Raw genomic sequence first — 21311 nt, forward strand, 5'->3', positions numbered from 1 at the left:
AAAATATTAGTTACTACGCAGTAACTTTTACACATCTTTTATTCCAATGTTTCATTGATGGCTATTGCTAATATTATCAGAAATTTAGAAAATGCAATTTGAGCGTGACAGGTGCCATTCACTTTCTGGTGAAACATTGCCAATGCTTCAGGCGATACTCTTTGGATCTGAGACCTCGATTGTTCGTGACTTTACACGTAATTGCTGTGCAGTGATTGAAGGTGTGTTCTCTGGTCTAATAATACCTCCATTAAATGGTTATTACCTCTTTCAACATTAAAAAGGGGAAACTAATCACAAATTTTAATACGACCAGTAAAAAAATATCTTAAGGTAGATAACGCAACCAAGCAAATAATAGCAGACACGGCTGAACTGAGTATATATTTGCAACACTCCCACGACCCTAATACACGCTTTAGTGGAACTGACAGTAGTATTGAGTTTATCTATGATCCTAAAGGACAAGAAATAATTGAATGGAGTCCAAATACGAGGCCTTGTTTGCGACTAAGAAACATAAACGAAGCCAAGAAGCATCACAGCGTAACGTCAGAAGGTAGGCTTATGAAAATCAACAATTTTGCTTACTGTATTCTCTCACCATTTCTGAAAATAATTAAAGAAGATATATCACATAATGTTCTTGTTTCGGTCCTTCTCGGCGGGACGACATTACGATTGGAATTTTATATGAAAATCTACGACAATGTCCGAAAACCTCGATCGGGGAGAAAAAAAAGAAGTCTTGATTAAAAAGGTTCCCGCTTTGCACTGGACCAGTAACTGTACTTGATTGTAATATGAAGACCCTCTCTCAAGAATAAATTCTCTGCGTCGGACCAGCTGCAATGCTTGATCATCATATTCTAACTTTAGAAAGATAGTAACGTTGCCATTGTAATAAATTTACTCATGGGTTGTCATTAATCCATAAAATGATTTTCATTTCCGTACGCCGAATCCAGGCTTTATTCTGCGTTATCCGGATAAATGACGTTACGCCATCACTTCCGGTTTATCAAACGTGCAGAACTACCTTAAAGGAAGGCATACAGACACTAAAAAGAAAAATGGCGCGAAAAAAAATGGTAGTCGCATAATGGCGGATACAAATAGTCCTCAGTTCTTTTGCTCTGTAGAGCTAATTTCCTTATTTTCTTTGCATTTTTTTTTTTGTTAAAATCACATGACAGATCTATGCTTGACATGTAGGTAGCATTTTCATAATGAAATAACAACATTACAAAATTTTTCATGGAAACTTAGATCATACGCCACCAGTATAATTTGGGGTCTCATTTTCTAGCTGATTTTGCAGTTTGTGTGTTTGACTGAAATTATTTTTCTTGCATCAAACATGACCCCCACTTTTCTTTTGATTTTTAGTTAGTATTGACAATATTCTTCAAGAAAAGGTTACAGACATTTAAAATGGGTCCTGATGTGTGATGCGGTCATTGGAATTAGGTCAATTTTATATAGAATAAAGAACAACAACTATTTAGTGTGTTATAACCTATAAATGTTATTCATTTTACTATGGACAAGGTAAGGCGATTAGAGTTAAATGTTCAGGTTATTGAATGAAAAATTTGTTTTACATTTTTGCGACTTCACATATACTCATATAGTTACTATTAAATTCAATGAAATAGCCTCTTTTTATTTCCTTTAATTTGCAGAATAATTAAGTATAAATGTCTTGCAAAAATACCCTAATATCCCTTTGTTTCATTCATATCTATTTTGATAGTGAACATATATTTTCTTTTCATCCTTACCAAAATAAGTTCTGTTTTCCACATTATTCTCTATATTATAGTTTATAAATCAATCGATGTTTTTTCCAGAATTTTTAACAGTCTTTCAAATTGTCAAAGAGCTAAAATTTCATCTATGGAAATAGATGTACGTAAAGATTTATTGAGTTTTATTTAATCTGTGAAGTTGTTGTTGATTATTAAATTCACTCGCGACCTGATACAGGCTGATAAATATCTTATATTTATGCGAAGGTGCCTGTTTTTCGTCAGTTCATTAATACATAAATCAGATACATATCATTCAGCTTCCACTTACGACTGCTTCTCAGTATTAAAATAATGACTTTGTTATGTATCTGCGTGAGAACACCGTCGCGGGTATTCTTGTAAGAGTTACCATGATTCAGAGTTCCTAAGCGCGGGAATTTAACCAAATTTCCAAGTGGTAAATAAGACAATATACCACAAGAAAAACTTGTCTTCTTTTGACTGCTTAATGACTTTGTTATGTATCTGCGTGAGAACACCGTCGCGGGTATTCTTGTAAGAGTTACCATGATTCAGAGTTCCTAAGCGCAGGAATTTAACCAAATTTCCAAGTGGTAAATAAGACAATATACCACAAGAAAAACTTGTCTTCTTTCGACAGCTTCTCAGTATTAAAATAATGACTTTGTTATGTATCTGCGTGAGAACACCGTCGCGGGTATTCTTGTAAGAGTTACCATGATTCAGAGTTCCGAAGCGCAGGAATTTAACCAAATTTCCAAGTGGTAAATAAGACAATATACCACAAGAAAAACATGTCTTCTTTCTTATATTTAACTGACAAACAAATCGGGCTATTTATAATACTAAATAAAAACTTTTTTATTATTATTGTTATTATTGTTGTTGTTGTTGTTGTTATTATTACAAACAAAATAAAACACAGTTTTGCAGTACATGTGTGCGTGCGTGCGTGCGTGCGTGTGTAGACCCTTGCAGTACATATTGGTTTATAATACATTCTGTGCTAAAATTTGACTCCTAGTGTGCATACTGAAGGACCTTTACGTTGACGTCAAACACTGTCAGTTAACCATCTCTAAACAATCGACGATTATTTATTGTAGTTTAGCAATTGATAAAAAGGTTCTTCACGCGATTTATACCGGGTGTCACATGCACTGTAACAGTGTAAGTAAGTGTACCTACCAGCACTTGTAACAAGAAAGTCAAGAGCAATACACGTAGTGGACATTTCAATAAAACAACACAGATAAAAGGCAATAAATAATCCTAACGCTTTACCATGTACCTCCCGGGGAGTATTGACAGTAGCTGTAATAAATGTAAACCTTCCACACTTTGAACTGATAACACTTGTTGACTGAACTTCGACAACATTTCGAAACCTTGTGAGTTTTCGAAATGCATCTCGTTTGGCAGCTACCTTTCATGTTTTTGCAAAATAAATAATGAAGCTTTTATGATTTGTTGTTCGATTTTCTTGTTGAAATAGTTCAATACAATATAATAAGCAATGCTCATAACGTATTTGTAAAGGCCAAGAGTCGTAAAATACTCAGCTAAAATGTTTCGTGTCAGCTTAGTAAATTTTGTTTTAAACCTTATAGTGAAAAAATTACATGGTTTGTCGGTAGCCGGATATGGTTGTTCCACTCTATTTATGTAAATAAAAACTTATTCATCTTTCTTCATTATTTGCATTTCAATATTGTAGGTGGTGCATTCCTTGGTGACATTATCAAAATCCGTCCGTTACAAAATGTTCGCTGACTTTATATATCTAGTCAGTAAGAACGTTTGGAGAGTTTGATCCAAGTAGATTATTATTTGTCAAAGAAAACTTACTTATGTGCGGCTAGAGTTATTGCACTTAAAGGCATATATTTACTTTTGAAGATCTTTACAATATTGGTACATTGTAAGTGAGCCTCTTTCATATCCTTTATTAAATGAAAGACCATTATCGTGATTTCGTTAAAAGATGAATGGAGAATGATTTAAACATGTAGTTAAGAAACAGTACAGACGCGATGAATCTTCGCAAAACATCTTCCTCGAGATACGGTATTAACCTAACAAGAAGTAGAAAAACAGACAACTGAATTCAACGCGTAATAACCCACACAAAGACAGATCAAACGAAAAGGACAGCCTATCTTGAAGCACTGATACACACATGAGAAGTTTATTTATTTGAAATCTCATTGACCCGGTTATACCTTAGGCAGGATATCGTGTAAATATTTGAATTCAAACATGTCTCAATTTACTTCTGAAAACATAGTGGATGCCAGTTTGGGGAGAAGACGCAACAAGCTTTTATTGAGACATCATAGGCATTGCAGTTAGAAAACAAAATGACATCCGCTGGATTTTTTATCTACATCCTAATTATAATTTTATCAGGTAAAACAGACTTTTTGACAATTGGTTATATCTTGCCTTCTTCACTGGTTTTAGATTTAATCTTAAAGCTACACGTGATAACATTTCTTACATTTTGTTTTCTCCATTGGCACATATGGAGTAAAACACAAGGCTTGTTGCACTGATTCAAATGGAAGAGAGATAACTATTCTAATTAATATTACATTGAATCCATAGTCATGTGATATTAAATTAAATAATTCACGAAAAAGTGCTGCAATATTTATAAGAAGATTGATGCTTTTGGTATAATAGCTTTAAATATCATCTTCATTTTGATAATTTTAGTTTGCATTCTACGGAAAAATGAAATAATTTCGTGATGATAGTTAAAGTAATTTCATTACGACTTTTTAAATATTATTTTTTGATAGATCTATTCCTATATTACAGACGCGAGGCATATAGAAAACAAGGAGCAACGTAAAGTGCTTGTGAAAGAAATCCGTTTTTCAGTTCATCAAAGGAATCGTGCGGTAAATGTGTCTGTTAAGAACGGTGTAGATAACGAAGAAGAGGCTCCAGATTTAAAACTTTTTCAACCATTTCTCATGGATGAAATGAGCCGTAAAGTACAAGAAAACATCATGCTAAAACAGTATCACAAAAACGTACGTAAAGACCCATATTTAAGCAAGGAAGCTAAAGGCGAAAGCTATCCAATGAAAAGTAATGTCAAGGATGATATCAAACACGGTAATACAAACAGATATTATGAATACAAAACTAAGATTCCAACACAGATTGCTAAAACAATTCCAAACGAAAAAGATATCAGTACTAGTGATCCAGAGTCAATGAAAGCAAGTAAAGCAAATGATGAGAATCATACAGACGGGAAGGACCAACTTGATGCTGACAGTAAAAGTACTGAGTTCTCAGGAAATGACCTTGAAGATGCAACGAAAGTATCCGAAGGAGAGGCTATCCAGAAGATAGTTGGGGGATCTTTTTCTATACCGGCGCACTGGCCATGGCAAGCTTCCATACAATACTTTGGGACGGACGGTTATTGGCATCATTTTTGTGGAGGAAGTCTGGTCAACAACATATGGGTGGTTACCGCAGCTCATTGTGTCTGCAAACTCGAGTATGTATTGTATTTTAAATTCTAGTTATCAGAAAATTTAATTTTGATCTACGTTATGATATTTTTTCTAAAGAGGATTTTCTTTCTGTGACATATAAATAAAACATTTTAATATAACAGGGCTCGGACCTTTGACCTCCCGATTGTGAACCATATATTTTGTCTAAGCATTAGATGGTCAAACTCTGTTATTTTATACAGTCATGGGTGAATAATAATCACACTCGCATCTATGATAACAGATCTACAGTCGTTACATTATCAAGTACGTTTTTATTTTCTGTACACAGGGATTATATTATTCGTGTCGTACTTGGTGATTACCGGCTGAGTACACGTACCAACAACAGAGAGCAGATGATTGATCCCTCGAGAATATGGATAGTAAGTGAAATTACTTCCAATATCATTTGCCCTCAACGATGTCATATATTTATAAAAATAACTATTTTAATCGTTTAAACTTTAAGAGTGTTAAACACAATAGCGAGCTAAATGAAAGGGAGGCTTCCGTCGTTAGTGCATGTGATACATTGTATAACCGATTTCTGCATAGCAGTGAGAAGTGTTGTATATTTGAGCTGTGCCATGGGAAAACCAACATAGTGGCTTTGCGACCAGCATGGATCCAGACCAGCCTGCGCATCCGCGCAGTCTGGTCAGAATCCATGCTGTTCGCTAATGGTTTCTCTAATTCCAGTAGGCTTTAAAAGCGAACAGCATGGATCCTGACCAGACTGCGCGGATGCGCAGGCTGGTCTGGATCCATGCTGGTCGCACACCCACTATGTTGGTTTTCTCATGGCACGGCTCATTTTATTACTTCTTATGATCAGCCCACTTTGATTGCGTTCTATGCTGCAAGTATATTGTAGATTTGTAAGCAGACAGTACCATATCTTCATGTAAGCTTTCTCTATTTCAGTATGGCTGTTACGTTAAAAGCATGCAAGCTTGCTCCATTTCAGAATGGCTATTACGATAATTTCATATAAGTTTCATTTTTCTAAGCTTGGATGTAACGATAAATTAATGTCGGCTTGCTTTATTGTAGCCTAGTTCTTGCTTTATATTAGCACGGCCATAACGACAGCTTCATGTAAGCTTGGTCTATTTTAGAATGGCTATTAAAAAAAACGTTATGAAAGGTGCTTGCTCTATAAGCACGGCCATAACGGCAAATTCATTGTAAGCTTGGGCTATTTTAGCATGGCTATTACGTTAGCGTTATTATTATTATACCAGATTTATATAGCGCCCTTTTCATGATAAACACGTTCAAAGGCGCTTTACAGCAACTGCAGCCACACAGGGCGCGAAATCATCCTCTACTAGTACAGACACAGAGCAATCTGACCAGAGGGACAGAGTGAGACAAAGCCCCCACAGAGAGATCAGAAATCAGATACAGGCTTGTCCGGCTAACTTAGCCTAGCTCGTTGCGAATAGACAGCCTGGTTCTTTAACGTGCCCAGTGTATAGCACTGATACACGCAAGGATTGCCTGGGTTCCTGACCAGTACACCTCTAGCTGGGCGGGAAACACTGAAAAGCGTTTCTGAAAATTCCCGAGTAGCTGCCGGGGATCGAACCCCCGACCTCAGGATTGGAAGGCCAGTGTGCAAACCACTGAGCTATCCGTCCACCCATGAAAGGTGATTGCTCTACGATAACTTCATGTAAGCTTGCTCTATTTTAGTATAACTATGGCTCTATATTAGCACAGCCATAACGACAACTTCGTGTAAGCTTGCCCTGTTTTAGCATGGATATTACGATAACGTTATGAAAGGTGCTTGCTCTGTTAGCACGGCCATAACGACAACATCGTGTAACCTTGCTCTATTTTAGCATGACCATTACGAAATTTTATAGAAGTTTGCTCTACTTAAGCTAGGTTATTACGATAATTTTTATGTAAGATTGCTCTATTTTAGCACGGCTTTTACGATAACCTCATGAAAGTTATTTGCTTTGTTAGCAAGGCCATTACGATACCGTTATGAAAGGTGACTGCTCTATAAGCACGACCATAACGTCAACTTCATGTAAGCGTGCTCTGTTTAAGCATGACTATTACGATAACTTCATGTAAGCTTGCTTTATTTTAGCAAGGCTATTACGATAACGTTATGAAAGGTGACTGCTCATTAGCACGACCATAAGCCAACTTCATGTAAGAGTACTTACTTTTGTGCTTTATTTTAGCATGAATATTACGATAACATTATGAAAGGTGCTTGCTCTGTTAGCATGGCCATTTCGATAACTTCACGTAAGCTTGCCCTACTTTAGCGTGGCTATTACGATAACGTTATGAAAGATGATTGCTCTATTAGCACGACCATAACGTCAACTTTGTATAAGCGTGCTCTATTTTAGCATGGATATTACGATAACGTTATGGAAGGTGCTTGCTCTTTTAGCACGGTCATTACGATAATTTCATATAAGCGTGTTCTATTTTAGCATGGATATTACGATAACCTCATGAAAGCTGCTTGCTCTGTTAGCACGGCCACAACGACAACTTAATGTAAGCTTGCTCTATCATAGCATGGCTATTACGATAATTTTATTTATAAAAGTTTGCCCTATTTAATCTCGGTTATTACGAAAACTTCATGTAAGCTTGCTCTATTTAGCATAGCTTTTACGAAAACTACACATGTACATGAAAGTTTGCTCTATTTTAGCATGGCTATTGCGATAATTTTATAAAAGTTTGCTTTATTTCAGCGTGGCTATCACGATAACTTCATGTAAGCGTGCCCTATTGTAACATGGCTGTTACAAAATTTTCTTGTAAGCTTGCTTTTTTTATGGAAGCGTGCTATGTTTCAACATGGCTTTTACGAGAACTTCATGTAAGCTCTTTTTACTTTATCAGGGCTATTACAAATCTTGTTCTTTTTTAGCACGGCTATTACAATGAAAGCAGTCTCTATTTCGACATTGCCGTGGTAAAGCTGGCAAACAGCGCGAAACACACGACTTACGTGCAACATGTAGAAATAGCTTCACCAAACCTAGATACATTTTCTGAAAATGATATATGCTATATCACCGGATGGGGAAATATCATAGGTTTGTTTGTTTTCATTGAGCTATTGAGCTATGTAATTTTAGAATTCATATTATTTTTTCATTTTTTTATTTTCTTCAGCTCAATTTGAAAAGTGTGTCTGGTAGGGGTGGAGGGGGGGGGGCGTGCGTGTGAGTGTGTATGTGTGTGTGCGTGTGCGTGTGCGTGTGCGTGTGTGCCTGCGCTTGCGCGTGCGCGTGTGTGTGTGAGTGTGCGGCAGAAAAGTATTTGGGTGTGACTTCTGTAAAATCTTACAATGATTTCAAAGAAAAATTGCCGTTTTTCATTCGTTAAATACATTGTCTCCCCATCCATTTCGTTGTGGACAAGTGCTAGATGTATTCTATTTCTGTCCTGTCATAACGGTGGTATGTTGAACACATCTTATTTTGATACCTAAGAACGAATAAATACGAAAATGCAATCCTGTAGTCCCTGTGTCGAGCAAGAAACGTGCAAATCGCAAAAACTGCCAAATTAACTATTGTTTGTTAATCAGCTTAAAAATTTCTGTGTCCCCCTACCCCCCCCCCCCCTCCCCACACCCACCCCACCACGCCCAACCGCCGCCACCAGCAGCAGCAGCTGCAGCTGCCCGCTCCCAAACACGGAATGGAACGGAGACATTCAAATCTGATGTCTCAGTGTTTTTATCGTGAACACCTATGCCAAAAATTGGAGTAATTTCTACCTAACTCTAGTTTTTATCTCCTTTAAACAGGCACCACAGATCGTATGTATGTGTCAGATTATCTTATGGAAAGTCGTGTTTCTGTGATTTCTGAGACGAGATGCCGAACGTTTTACGGAAATATAATTGAAGACACACAAATATGCATCCTTGGTGACCATTCCTCTGCTTGTTGTGTAAGTTTCAACTTTTTCTGATCTGTTGTATTGACTTATTTCGTTTCTTTTCTAATGGGTCAGTCACACTACACCGTATAGCGTTAACGGACATCCAACGTATAACAAAATTTTCAATCCGTTCGTGTCCGTTAGCATACATTTCTTTTACGTTTCTCGTGCGGCGCCTGTGCTCCTTGTTTGGTTCGTTATTCGTGCGTTCCTTATTCTGTACTTATCCGGTTCTCATCAGTTCTTGTCCGGTGGACCTGATTTACGGTTGGACTACTACCGGACATGCAACGGATGTAACATATGTTTAACGGATGATAACTGACAATACATTCGTCAAACGTTCAAAGAACGTTTTGTCTGCGTTTACGTTTTACGCGGTACAAGTCCGTTACTAGTACGGTGATGTCCGATAATTGAACGTTAGTTGTTCGTCGTGTATATGTGCTTTGATCTTGCGGTCATTGAGCGTTTTGTCCATTATATGCGCCCCATACACCGATCGCGAGAGCACCGAGCAGCAGCGGGGGATGTCTTTCGTCACCGGATACTTTCTGCCGCATTTTTTCTATAAGTCGCTATACGGTGTAGTGTGACTGACCCATAAAATACACTGTATGCCCAATGTTCATATTTGAAACTTTGAACAATTGCTACACATCAAATACAAAAATTAACATCAATGTGTTTATAAATAGTACCACATAATGTTTGGTTTAGAATACTACACATTAGTATATATGGCCCATCCATCTGGCTTACGGAAGGTCGGTGGTTCTACCCATGTGCCCGCTCGTGATGAAATAGTGCACGGAGGGGCACCTGGGGTCTTCCTCCACCATCAAAGCTGAAAAGTCGCCATATGACATATGAGTGTGTCGGTGCAACGTTAAAGCCAACAAAATAATGATATATAAGGTGTCACTAAAAATCTGTTTTAAAACATGTGTAAGATAGAAATTTAGTTGTGATTGCAGGTCTACATACACATTAACATATACAACTATTTTAGCGGAAGTTGAGTATATGCTACATATTTAACAGAAGCTGTTTTTCGTTTCGAAAGTAACTCTTTAACAAAACAAAATCAAAGCTGTATAACTCAGAGTCCATTTTTATGTTTCATTTAAAGTCTGTAACAATTTCTGCTTATGGTTTTATTAAGGACAATGAAACAGATATCTTTTCGCGCTGGTTCATGTAATGCGACAAATTAGGATCCGGCAAAATCAATAGCATTCTCATATTTACATTCATTTCCTTTCCATTTGTAAACAAGATAATATCGTCACCTTAGCGCAGTAACGGTCTAACTCCAAATTTTACAAAAATTACTTTTTTACATTTTTGGCTTCAAAATAGACATATACATCAACTGAAAAAAAATATTGGATATTATGTCCATTGAAAAATGATGACTTTGATAAAGTTTCAAAAATGGTTTAACTCAACATAAATATTTGTTTAATGCAAAAACCCGATAAAAGCACTTATTGGGTTTCTGCTCCAAAAAATCTAAATATTTTATATTATTTATTGATGCAAAAATGGATTAAGTGCACTTATTTTTGTTAAATTATTTACATTTTAGGGAATATAGATTTTCCGATTCCACTGAAAGAATTTTAATATAATGTTATACAGTGAAAGATGATAATAAATAGATAAAAAGAGCAGGAGAACATCCTGTCTATATACAAAATCATAAGTTTTCACTTTTTTTTAGCATTTCATAATTTAAGACGATAACTAAGGAATTCCATGTAGCTTGAGATGAAAGTACAGTGATATTTTAAAGGAGTATTATTTCATTTCATTACATATGTTTCAAACAAAGAGGGCAATGGGAGTATGAATTACCTCTAGTGATAGCTCTAGTTAGTACAATTCTTAAATTTGTGTTCCCAGAATGCACAGATTATACTGAAATCATTGGAGATTAACAGAAATCCAGATGGAAAATTGATGCTGCAGGCATAGAGTTCATTTGATGTGTAAGCATGTATTGTTTTTAGATGTAAAATTTAATCTAGATTTGATAGAATATCATCACATAAAATACATCTGTTTAATAAGAATTATACTTGTATTTGCATTCAATTTGACTAAAAAAGGTTAATCTGTTTACATTAAAAGAAAACAACAATTTTCATATCTGCATTGATCATCAAATACCAGTAATCGATTTATATATATTGTATAAATACACAACTACTCTAATAATAAACAGCCATATTGTTCAAAAAAAATCATTCCACTTTAAAAGTACGCAAGCTGCTGAAAATTGCAAAAGACTATTTCTTGACAAGTGCAAAAATAGGCTTCTTTTATTTAAATGAATAAAAGCTTAAATTCACCTAATTTGGATATCAGGATTTAATTATTTTTCTCTTTCAATTTGCATTCTAAATGCATTTTGTACATTGTGCTTGTCAGCATTCTTGTCAGCATTCACTTGTGATAAGGCAATATCAAATTGAATGCCCTTTATGTGCATAATACATAGGTGACTGCACTACAGTTACTATTGTGTTATCCGACAGTTATCGTAATAATGTTTAACTATCATAGTATAATTTTACGAACAATATGGAATTATGTTTTGAGAAAGAACAACTGCGTGAATGTTCTTGTTAGTAAATGATAGATGTAACATTAAAATCATCAAATAATAACCTGGTCAAAATTAGAATCGATTTTAATATCCATGATGTGGTACAGTTTAAACCTTTCTGTTTTTGAAAAACAACTGCGCAATTTCTTAGAATGATGTCACATTCAAAATGAGAATAATTCTGTTCATTCACCTATAAAAAGGCAACATTTTATTTTTTCTTTTTATACAAAACCTCAATTTGCCACATCTTTTTGAAAAAAAAATTTAGAAATTTGAATTTTCTTTGAACACCTTGTGTTACTGCAAAAAGCTTTAGGTTTACCGGATATTAATGAGATTGGATTATCACTGAACAAATTATTCAGTTTTCTCTGTATAATGCAAATGTAGATCATTGAATTCTTGAAAAATTTAATTATACATCTTTGTATTTGCAATGCATAATTGTTATCATCATAGACGATCTTGAGATATTTTCTAGAAACGTAAGTGAAAAATTATGTTGGTGACACCAATGAATGACCTATTCAATTTTGATACTACCTCTCAAACCCTTACATTCATTTTAATTCCAAGAATTCTAGAATCATGGGCCTAATTATACTGAAACAAGCTTAGAATTAAGAGCTTTTCTTTAAGTTGATATAATTAATAAGTTTCTAAAGCATGGACATGTTTTAATTGACACAATTGACACAATCATTATTATTGAATTTTACTAGCTGTAATGTTATTGTACTAATTTCATTTTTAAAGGACTGAACATTCATTTCTTTTGTGGTTACATGGTAATAAACCACACAGTAACATCTGGCAAATCCAGAATAATATAAACGAACAATCCTTATCTTTACATTTTAAGTGTACCTTATAACTATTATAAAGATTTTCAAACATGTTTGTATGTTTCTTATGAACGACATCAGACCGCACATTCAATCTCGCAGAAAAGGTCACCCTTGAGATTATTTCACTAATGTTTACTAAAGAGAATTTTCCACGTTCAAACAAGAAGTCCAAGAAACAGTTATAAGAAGTAGGGATGGCAACGAATAGCATTTTTGGTATTCAAATATTCGGTCATCAAGTGATCAACAAATCACAGGCACCAGTATCGGACCTGGGACAAAGAATATGGCCTTGTTTTTCATCCTAAATGAGTTCAAAATGAAAAATATGTAATGAAATATGACCCCCTATAAATGATACATTGTCTACTGAAGGCCAGAAGGTTTAGAATCGAGCCTGCGGGCAATGGGTTCACTTCCCGGGCCGTTGTGAAATACATGCTTTAGACAATTAAACAAACTACCTATCACTTTTTCCTGTATACATTTAGCTACAAAATGAAACCGACCCCAAGTCTCTAGCCCTTCCCGTTCATGAAATATCTATCAGAAAACGAGTGATTTCCTGCTGAAAGTCCCTGGTAGATAAAAATGCGGCACAAAGAATCGGTACGTAAACATAGACTTAAGTATGGTTGTCCGCCGAGTACGGCTCAAATTCAATAAAAAATACTAAATAGTATAAATAAATACATAAACTAGGGCCACTCACAATCGTCAGTTGCATCTCAAACACGCGATATTGGCGTTTCAAATTTTTCCACGGTCTTTCAACTGAATGCTACGCCATTGAACAGAATTCATAAGGTATTTTTAAACGCAATTTCTGATTGGCCAATAGCGACACACCTCCGACAGAATCTCAACGGCTCGTGCAAAATTACTCGGATATTATCGTATCGGTTTCAATGGCGGAGAATACAATTGAAAGACCGACGGAAAAATAAAAAAAGTAAATATCACGTATAGTAGATGCTACTGACGGTGGTGAGTGGCCATGATTTACGTATTTAGTAATACTTGTTATTAATGGCACATGACTTTGACCCTTGCTGGGCTGACAAACATCTTTTAGTCCGTGATTTCGTATCGGTTCGTTGTGCCACATTTCTATCTACCTGGAATTTGCAGCAAAAAGTCACTCGTTTTCTGATAGATATTTCATGAACGGGGAGGGCTAGAGACTTGGGGTCGGTCTCATTTTGTAGCTAAATGTACATGTGTAATAGTGATAGGTAGTTTGTTCAAATGTCTAGAGAATTTATTTCACAACGGCCCGGGAAGTGAACCCATTGCTTGCAGGCTCGATTCTCGAGATTCTGGCCTTCAGTAGACATATGTATCATTTGTAGAGGGGTCATATTTCATTACATATTTTTCATTTTCAACTCATTTAGGATGAAAAACAAGGCCATATTCTTTGTCCCAGGTCCGATACTGCTGCCTGTGCAACAAATCAGCTTAAAATCCTTCGAAATGCGTTAATTCTACTTTCGTTTACACCGGAAGTGATTCAGTCATTGACGAATTAAAAATGACAAATCGTTCACATCGCTTGTTCATCTTTTGGAGTACAAAATATTCGTTATTTTCCTTTATATACAAATAGTTTAAATAAACAATGTTTATTTCTAACATGGGTATAGCCCTCGTGTAAGTGAAGTCTTTCTAAACATATTAAACGTAACTGAATCTCTTATCGGATGATCGCGTGAAATACTTCAAAACGGCTGGAGGCATGGCTTGCATTTTGACAGTTGATTCACTACGGGGTGGAATGGAATAAAAAATGGCTTAACGTTACGTCTCTTGGTCTGAAAATTGAGTATTGATTTTTTTTAAAAAAGTTAACCATACAAATTTTATGCATTTATTTGTCATTTCATTCAGATAATCTGATTTACGTCAAAAATGATATGCATCCCATTTGACCTGTTTTCTACACTTTTCGGCTTTTTTCTTTACTCAAATACGTCTTTTATTGACTTTGATTGAAATCCGAGTATTTAGTTCAAGTGATGTCTGATCATTTTTAATTACACACCGTTCGCACCTACCGAAAACAAGGCGTGTTCTAACGGATTTACATCCATTTGTGACCATTAAAATTTTCTAAATGTAAGCAATTAGCGGTATTAACTACAGGGTACACTGTCATCACCTCTCGGTACGCTAATATACAAAATGACACGTCTAACAAAGCCATTTTCGCGCGAATTTATTATGAAAGCGGTTTTTGGCAAATTAGATAAACGAATTTTTTGTTCTTTCGTTTGGCTTTTATTTATTTTTCATGATCTAATATATTTTCCGAATATTCGAATTGTTTTGTTTGTTTTGGGTTTAACGCCGTTTTTCAACAGTATTTCAGTCATGTAACGGCGGGCAGTTAACCTAACCAGTGTTCCTGGATTCTGTACCAGTACAAACCTGTTCTCCGCAAGTAACTACCAACTTCCCCACATGAATCAGAGGTGGAGGACTAATGATTGCAGACACAATGTCGTTTATCAAACAGTCACGGAGAACATACGCCCCGCCCGAGGATCGAACTCGCGACCCCGCGATCCGTAGACCGACGCTCTACCTACTGAGCTAAGCGGGCGGGTTTCTATATTCGAATTGTGAAACAGTATTCGAATATTCGTGTAATGAACGAGTATTCGAATATTCGTTGCCATCCCTAATAAAAAGCGAAGCAAAACTAAATGACGTCATGCAAAAAGCGATAATTATATGAAATCAAAATGCAAGGCGCAAAATTGAACAATTTATCGAAATCTTTTGAAAATCTAGGCGAAACGGTGATTAAGGAGTATCCTGAAATTGAAAACAGCAATTCCGAAAAACTCAAATATGTAAGTGTTGATAAACAAATACCGCCTCCTGCTACAAACACAACCGGACATTTAAAACAGCTTCAGCATTGCACAAACAACAATAGTCAGTTAAAGGAAACTCAAAGTTATGCCGATGGATGCTGTAAAGTCTACGAGGAAAGGAACGGCGTTAACTCTCGATAAAGGCCGAAACGAAGAAAGGAATACAAATATGAACACTCATACTGAAGAACAGCCTCTAATGAAGCAAGACAAAGAATCTAACAAGTGGTTACGCAGAAAAGCACGAGAAAAAAATGAAGAAGTAAAAAATCACATAATCAATCCGAAGTCGAATATCCAAACATGCCAATAGTAAACAACAGAGAAAGAAAACCAGCAGGTGCAACAAATATTTTTTTCAAAGGAAAATAACGAGGCCGAGTAAAGAGATAATATATTGGCGGAATCGATCCGGAATCGACAGATGTTGGTCTTGAAGAATACTTATCAGATCGCGTCACTATTCTGGAGTAAATCAGACGATCTAGCAGCCAAAACTGCAATCCCGCATTTCGAGGACTACTAAGTCGAGGATTCAAATTTTTGGCCTCGCTATATGCGTTACAGGAAGTGGTACCCGAGAACAGAATGGAACCAATATATAAATGGATATTATGAAAATGAACAAGACAGTATTGACAATTACGATGATTACAAATCATAAATATGTGTATATTAAACACAACGAAACGATTAATTGCTCGCCAAGTAGAACCTCGCTTTGTAACTTGGAATGTTATTGGTATAATGTCCTCAGCTGCCTCGCTGAGTAATCTGTTGCATAATGAAAATATTGACTTTGCATTTATAACCGAGCATAAACTATCTGATCATTCAAAGTACTTTTTAAGATTTCTGAATAATCAGTATGATGAAATAACAGTTTGTAATCAAGATGTTACTTGCTTTGGTACACTCCGATGCGGAAAGGGAGGCGTAGCTATTCTGTATAAAAATCACTTTAGTTTTCAATAAGAAAAATGGACGAAGTGGCTGACGAAAGAATTGTGGGCGTAGAAGTTTACTGTGAAAATATAAAAATGTATGCATTTTGTATATATATGCCGTCAGCTAACTATCCAAATGAGTCTTATTCCGAATGTCTTGATACAATTCAATCGCTTTGTGATTCCTACTCTGAAAATGACACAGTAGTTTTTTAGAAGATGTTAGTGCTGTACCGGTTACTGATATTAATAACTTCAGCTCATATTCTTTCAGGGATAAAAAGATTACACAATTTTTATCTCAAAATCAGATGACATCGATTCTTCTTAACTTGCCTTTTTGTAAAGGACCAAGATATACTTTTAAGCCAATGGAAAAAATCCTAGATCACATTATCATGTACCAATGGGATATAGAGCTTGTAGCAAAAGTAGAAATATTATGTGATGACATGTTTGATGTTTCAGACCATTCTCCAGTTTTAGCTGTTATAAATGTTCCTCTTACATCTGTTAATATTAAATCCAACCATGGTGTTGCATGGCATAAGATAACAGATACCCACATTTCCGATTACAAAAACAATTTGTTTACTATGTTAAGTTCAGTGAGCAAAGCCGATGTCGATTCGATGTACAAACACATTGTCAATGCCATTATAACCTCTGCCAATTCTACCCTCCCAAAAGCAAAATTTAATAAACACGCAAAACCTTACTGGTCAAAGGAATTGAAACAAGCGTATGATAAACAAAGGTCAGCACGCCGTGCCTGGCTTACTGAAGGTCGACCGAGAGGCCGCTTTCATGCATCTTTCATAAATTATAAGTTGTCTAAGAGAAATTTTATAAATATTCAAAAGAAAGCCATAGAAAACGTAGAAAAGCAATTTGTTGATGAACTTACCCAAGCCGCTGAGTGTGACAATAGGTTATTTTGGGGAATGGTTAAAAATCGTAAAGGTAAGAAGTCCTCGGCATGTTCACAGTTAGAAACAAATAGCGGCTTATCTCGAGACCCAGAAGTCATAACAAATCAATTTTGTAAGTTCTGCGAACAATTATATTCACCACTGTGTAATGAAGCATTTGATGATGACTTTAAAAATTTGGTTGAGAATGAGCTGAAAAAAATATTCGTTCAACAAACAGTGAATGTCCGAGCCGTCAACAAAGTATTCCTAACCTTCCGCCAGATGATATCGAAAATCATGTTTTGACCCTAAAATGAAAAAAAGCCCCATCTTTTGATATGATATGCAACGAACATTTAAAGAATCGGGGAGGGAGTTTATTTACTTTAATATCAGACCTGTTTAATATGATTATAATGGAGGGTAAAATTCCGCTCATGTTTAAGAAAGGAATGATAATACCGGTATACAAAGACAACGGTAAACCCCGAACAGATCCGAACAATTAACGTCCGATAACCCTCCTCCCAGTTATATATGAATTATTCAAAAGTATAGTTCATGATCGGTTATCTTCTTAGATATCAGAAAGCAATATCCCCTTTCCAAACCATTAACAGAACGCATACCAAAACCATTCTGGCGCAAAAACAGCTTCCTTTAATCTTCAAGAGTTTATATATCATAATATGGAACTAAACTCAAAAGTTTACGTACCCTTTCTTGACACTAAAAGAGTTTTTGACAATGTCTGGTTAAATGGAGTCTATTACAAGTTGTCTAAGCTTGGTGTACAAGGAAAAATTTGGACCCTACTTGTTGATGCACATACAAATATGTCCAGCTGCGTGGCGGCAAACGGTTTACAGTCAAATTTCTTCCAAGTTCAACAAGGAATTCGACAGGGATCAGTAATTTCCACCTGGATATATAACTTGTATATTGATGGCCTTCTCGAAGAACTAGAGAAAAGTGGTCTCGGCACATTTATTCTAGATACCATAATTGGAAACGCCACATTAGCAAACGATATTGCCCTTTCAGCAATAAACCCTGTAAACTTACAGGGTATGCTTGACATTACATACAATTATACCTTTGGAGATCGTTCAAGAATTAGAACTCCAATGACCTTCCAGTTTGGTTCCGAAAAAATTGAGATTGCTCAGTGTCAAACATGTCGGTATTTACCTAAATAGCAAAATGACTGACAGAGAAAAGGTTAACAATGCTTGTCAAAAAGCCAACTCGTCACTTTTCTCCCTATTGTCCCTTAGAATTGACCCATCGTATTTAAATCCAATCATATCGGCTGAGCTTATCCAAAAAATCTGTATACCACGGTTATTGTTCGGTTGCGATTTGTGAAACAGCCTTAAAAACTGTGATTATGAACTCATAGATAAATTTCTGAAATGAGCAGTAAAAAAGATTCACAACCATTAGTCTACTATTGGACAAATATAAGTTTGTGCAAAAAGTGGATAAGGGCTCTTAACCCATTTTTGCACCAAGAATTTCAGTGACAGATTCTGCTAAGTACGATGTTTTCTAAATAACTCTTTTTTTCATACAGTCTTTGATAACTCATAAATATACGCCCTTCAATGTACATAGAAATATTTATTCATTGACTGTATAAATTTTCAAGAAATGAATCAGTTTTTTGCTTCTTCTGAAAAGTTTGAAAATTGGAGTTAACCCGTTACTGCGCCAAGGTGACAATAATATGAATTGCATATATTTTGTGGCATTTAACATTAAAATCAGCTTCCCGGCCATTCTGTTCAACACACGGAATAACTGCGACGTAATCTAAGGAACGTTCTCCCTGGCTATACGCGGACGTCGTCAAAACAGCGGTCGGTTATCACTAGACGTCGTCAAAACAGCGGTCAGTTATCACTAAGCAGCGATGACGTAAATTTCGCGCCTTTCTATTTGCTGTTCTTACGAAATGAACGTCATAATTTCAAATGGAAAAGAATAGGGCAAATGTAAATATTACGTTTTGAAGAGCTGTAAATGTTCCTATACTCTTTCGAAACATAAAAAAATTACTTCAAACGAGCACACTTACGTTGAAAACAGTTTTAAACTAAACTTTATAATTTAGTTTGACACAATGTTCAATAACCGCAATTTTCTTAGGCCTAAATATTTCTTTGTTTCCGGTAGGTCGGATTTTTTTTTCTTTTTGATTTTTTTTTATTAATTGAGACTTTTCGGAATTTTTTGTGTCAAAAATGAATGCAAATAAGGGGGTATGCCTTTGGAGCATCAGTAAGTTGATTTCTAACATCAATGATTAAAGCATAAAAAGTGCAGTTTTGTAATTTTTTGTTTAAAAGTTGAAAAAAAAATATTCTGTAAGGCTATAAGAACATTTAGGGTCGGGCAAAAAATTTAGGGTAGGTCGGGATACCGAAAACAAGCAATTTTTTACGCCTTATGAAAATTGAGGAAGAAGACGAAGAGTGGAGTAAATACACACATTTTTCATTCAAATTATTCAAGTGTAAAGTATGTTAACCATGTATTTTCAGGGAGACAGTGGTGGCCCTCTTGTTTGTCAAGTGGGCAATGAATGGAAACTGGCAGGTATTGCTTCGTGGGTTGGAAGTGACACGTGTTCTCCAGAGTATCCAAATGTCTACACGCGCATGCGTACCTTCTATGAATGGACAAAAAGTTTAATGGGCCAGTATTAAGGCCACTTACACAATGTTTTTATATCATCTTATAATTTCATTTCATAAAAGTGGCCTTTGGTACATACATGTACTTCTTGATATCAAAGATATGTGTAATTCGTGTGAATATGTGTTTCGATAGATTCAAATGTATTGCAGATCTTTTGAGTCATGGACAAAAAGATTATTTTGCATGGTTTTTACGCGTGTTTAATATTGATTGTTGCCCAGCAACAAAGAATACCTGCTTCTGAAATCTTGAGAAATATTGTAAGTTTCAAATTCAGGAATTCTTTTCACAAGTGAACATAAGGTCAATGACAAAAATGATATGATTTTAGAGGTGTTTTGAATGTTTATACCCCGGTGACTGTGAAAATATCATCGAATGCATTTCTCTGCGGATCCTTCAGCTACAAAAATGAATAAAAATAATCAGTATGATACTGTTAAAACTGTAAAGTTTTACCTAGCAGCATTCAGATATAATTGTCACATAACAACGGAAGAATTCTAGCGAAATTAAAATTTGATATTTGTAAATAAAAATTAGTGTTTTGCTAAGAAACGAAAAAGAGATAACGTGCAGTTTTGGACAATATAACACTTGATTTATTTTAATACAATGCCAAATGCTCCCAGAGAAGTAAAAATAATGAAATAATGAAATTAACATCATGACCGCCTACCTGGTGTGTGTATTACTCTAAAAAGTCCTAGTGAAATGCTAATCCGTGACATTTGACGTTAGACATACTCGGCATCGTGAAGCTTATAAAAGATATTTTGGACAATTGCAGTACTTATTTTTTGAATGGCCATTTAAATGTAGTATAATCATGTACTATATTATGGGTTTTACAGTGGGATTCATCTGTAAAAAAATAGGACAGGATTTTTCTGTACGACAAACAATTTCGCTTGTTAATTCTAAGAAATGTTTTGCTATACTTGACCTTTTCTTTCGTTATTGCTTGTACATACAATTAAAAAGATACAAAAAGTCCTGTTGGTTGGGTTACAAGTTCTACACTAGCAACATTATATTAAGAACTCACTAAAATCCCACGGTTACAAGCCTAGTTACCTCGCAAATTATTTCTACAAAGATATACCTTCAGATGACTGTAATGCATGATATTCTATGATATTCTCTATGGAAACAGCCTGCG

General features: G+C 35.5%; 1 protein-coding gene across 1 annotated transcript; it reads left to right on the forward strand.

Moving 5' to 3' along the window:
- The first annotated feature begins 4023 nt into the window (after nt 1-4023).
- Nucleotides 4024-21144, forward strand: LOC123537561 (chymotrypsin-like protease CTRL-1). The gene is made up of 6 exons (XM_045321373.2): nt 4024-4184; nt 4599-5295; nt 5586-5679; nt 8214-8382; nt 9102-9247; nt 19993-21144. The coding sequence occupies exons 1-6, from the start codon at nt 4136-4138 to the stop codon at nt 20155-20157; spliced, it is 1320 nt and encodes a 439-aa protein (XP_045177308.2). The 5' UTR covers nt 4024-4135; the 3' UTR covers nt 20158-21144.
- The last annotated feature ends 167 nt before the right edge of the window (nt 21145-21311 follow it).

This window comes from Mercenaria mercenaria, chromosome 17 (genome assembly GCF_021730395.1).
Source record: "Mercenaria mercenaria strain notata chromosome 17, MADL_Memer_1, whole genome shotgun sequence".
Classification (NCBI taxonomy): Eukaryota; Metazoa; Mollusca; class Bivalvia; order Venerida; family Veneridae; genus Mercenaria; species Mercenaria mercenaria.

What these genes read in the sequence shown, in the direction of transcription:
- LOC123537561 (XM_045321373.2), top strand. Translation starts at nt 4,136, where the DNA reads ATGACATCCGCTGGATTTTTTATCTACATCCTAATTATAATTTTATCA. An exon ending in CCTAATTATAATTTTATCAG is followed by an intron (nt 4,185 to 4,598) that starts GTAAAACAGACT and finishes CCTATATTACAG; the next exon opens with ACGCGAGGCATATAGAAAAC. An exon ending in CGGATGGGGAAATATCATAG is followed by an intron (nt 8,383 to 9,101) that starts GTTTGTTTGTTT and finishes TCCTTTAAACAG; the next exon opens with GCACCACAGATCGTATGTAT.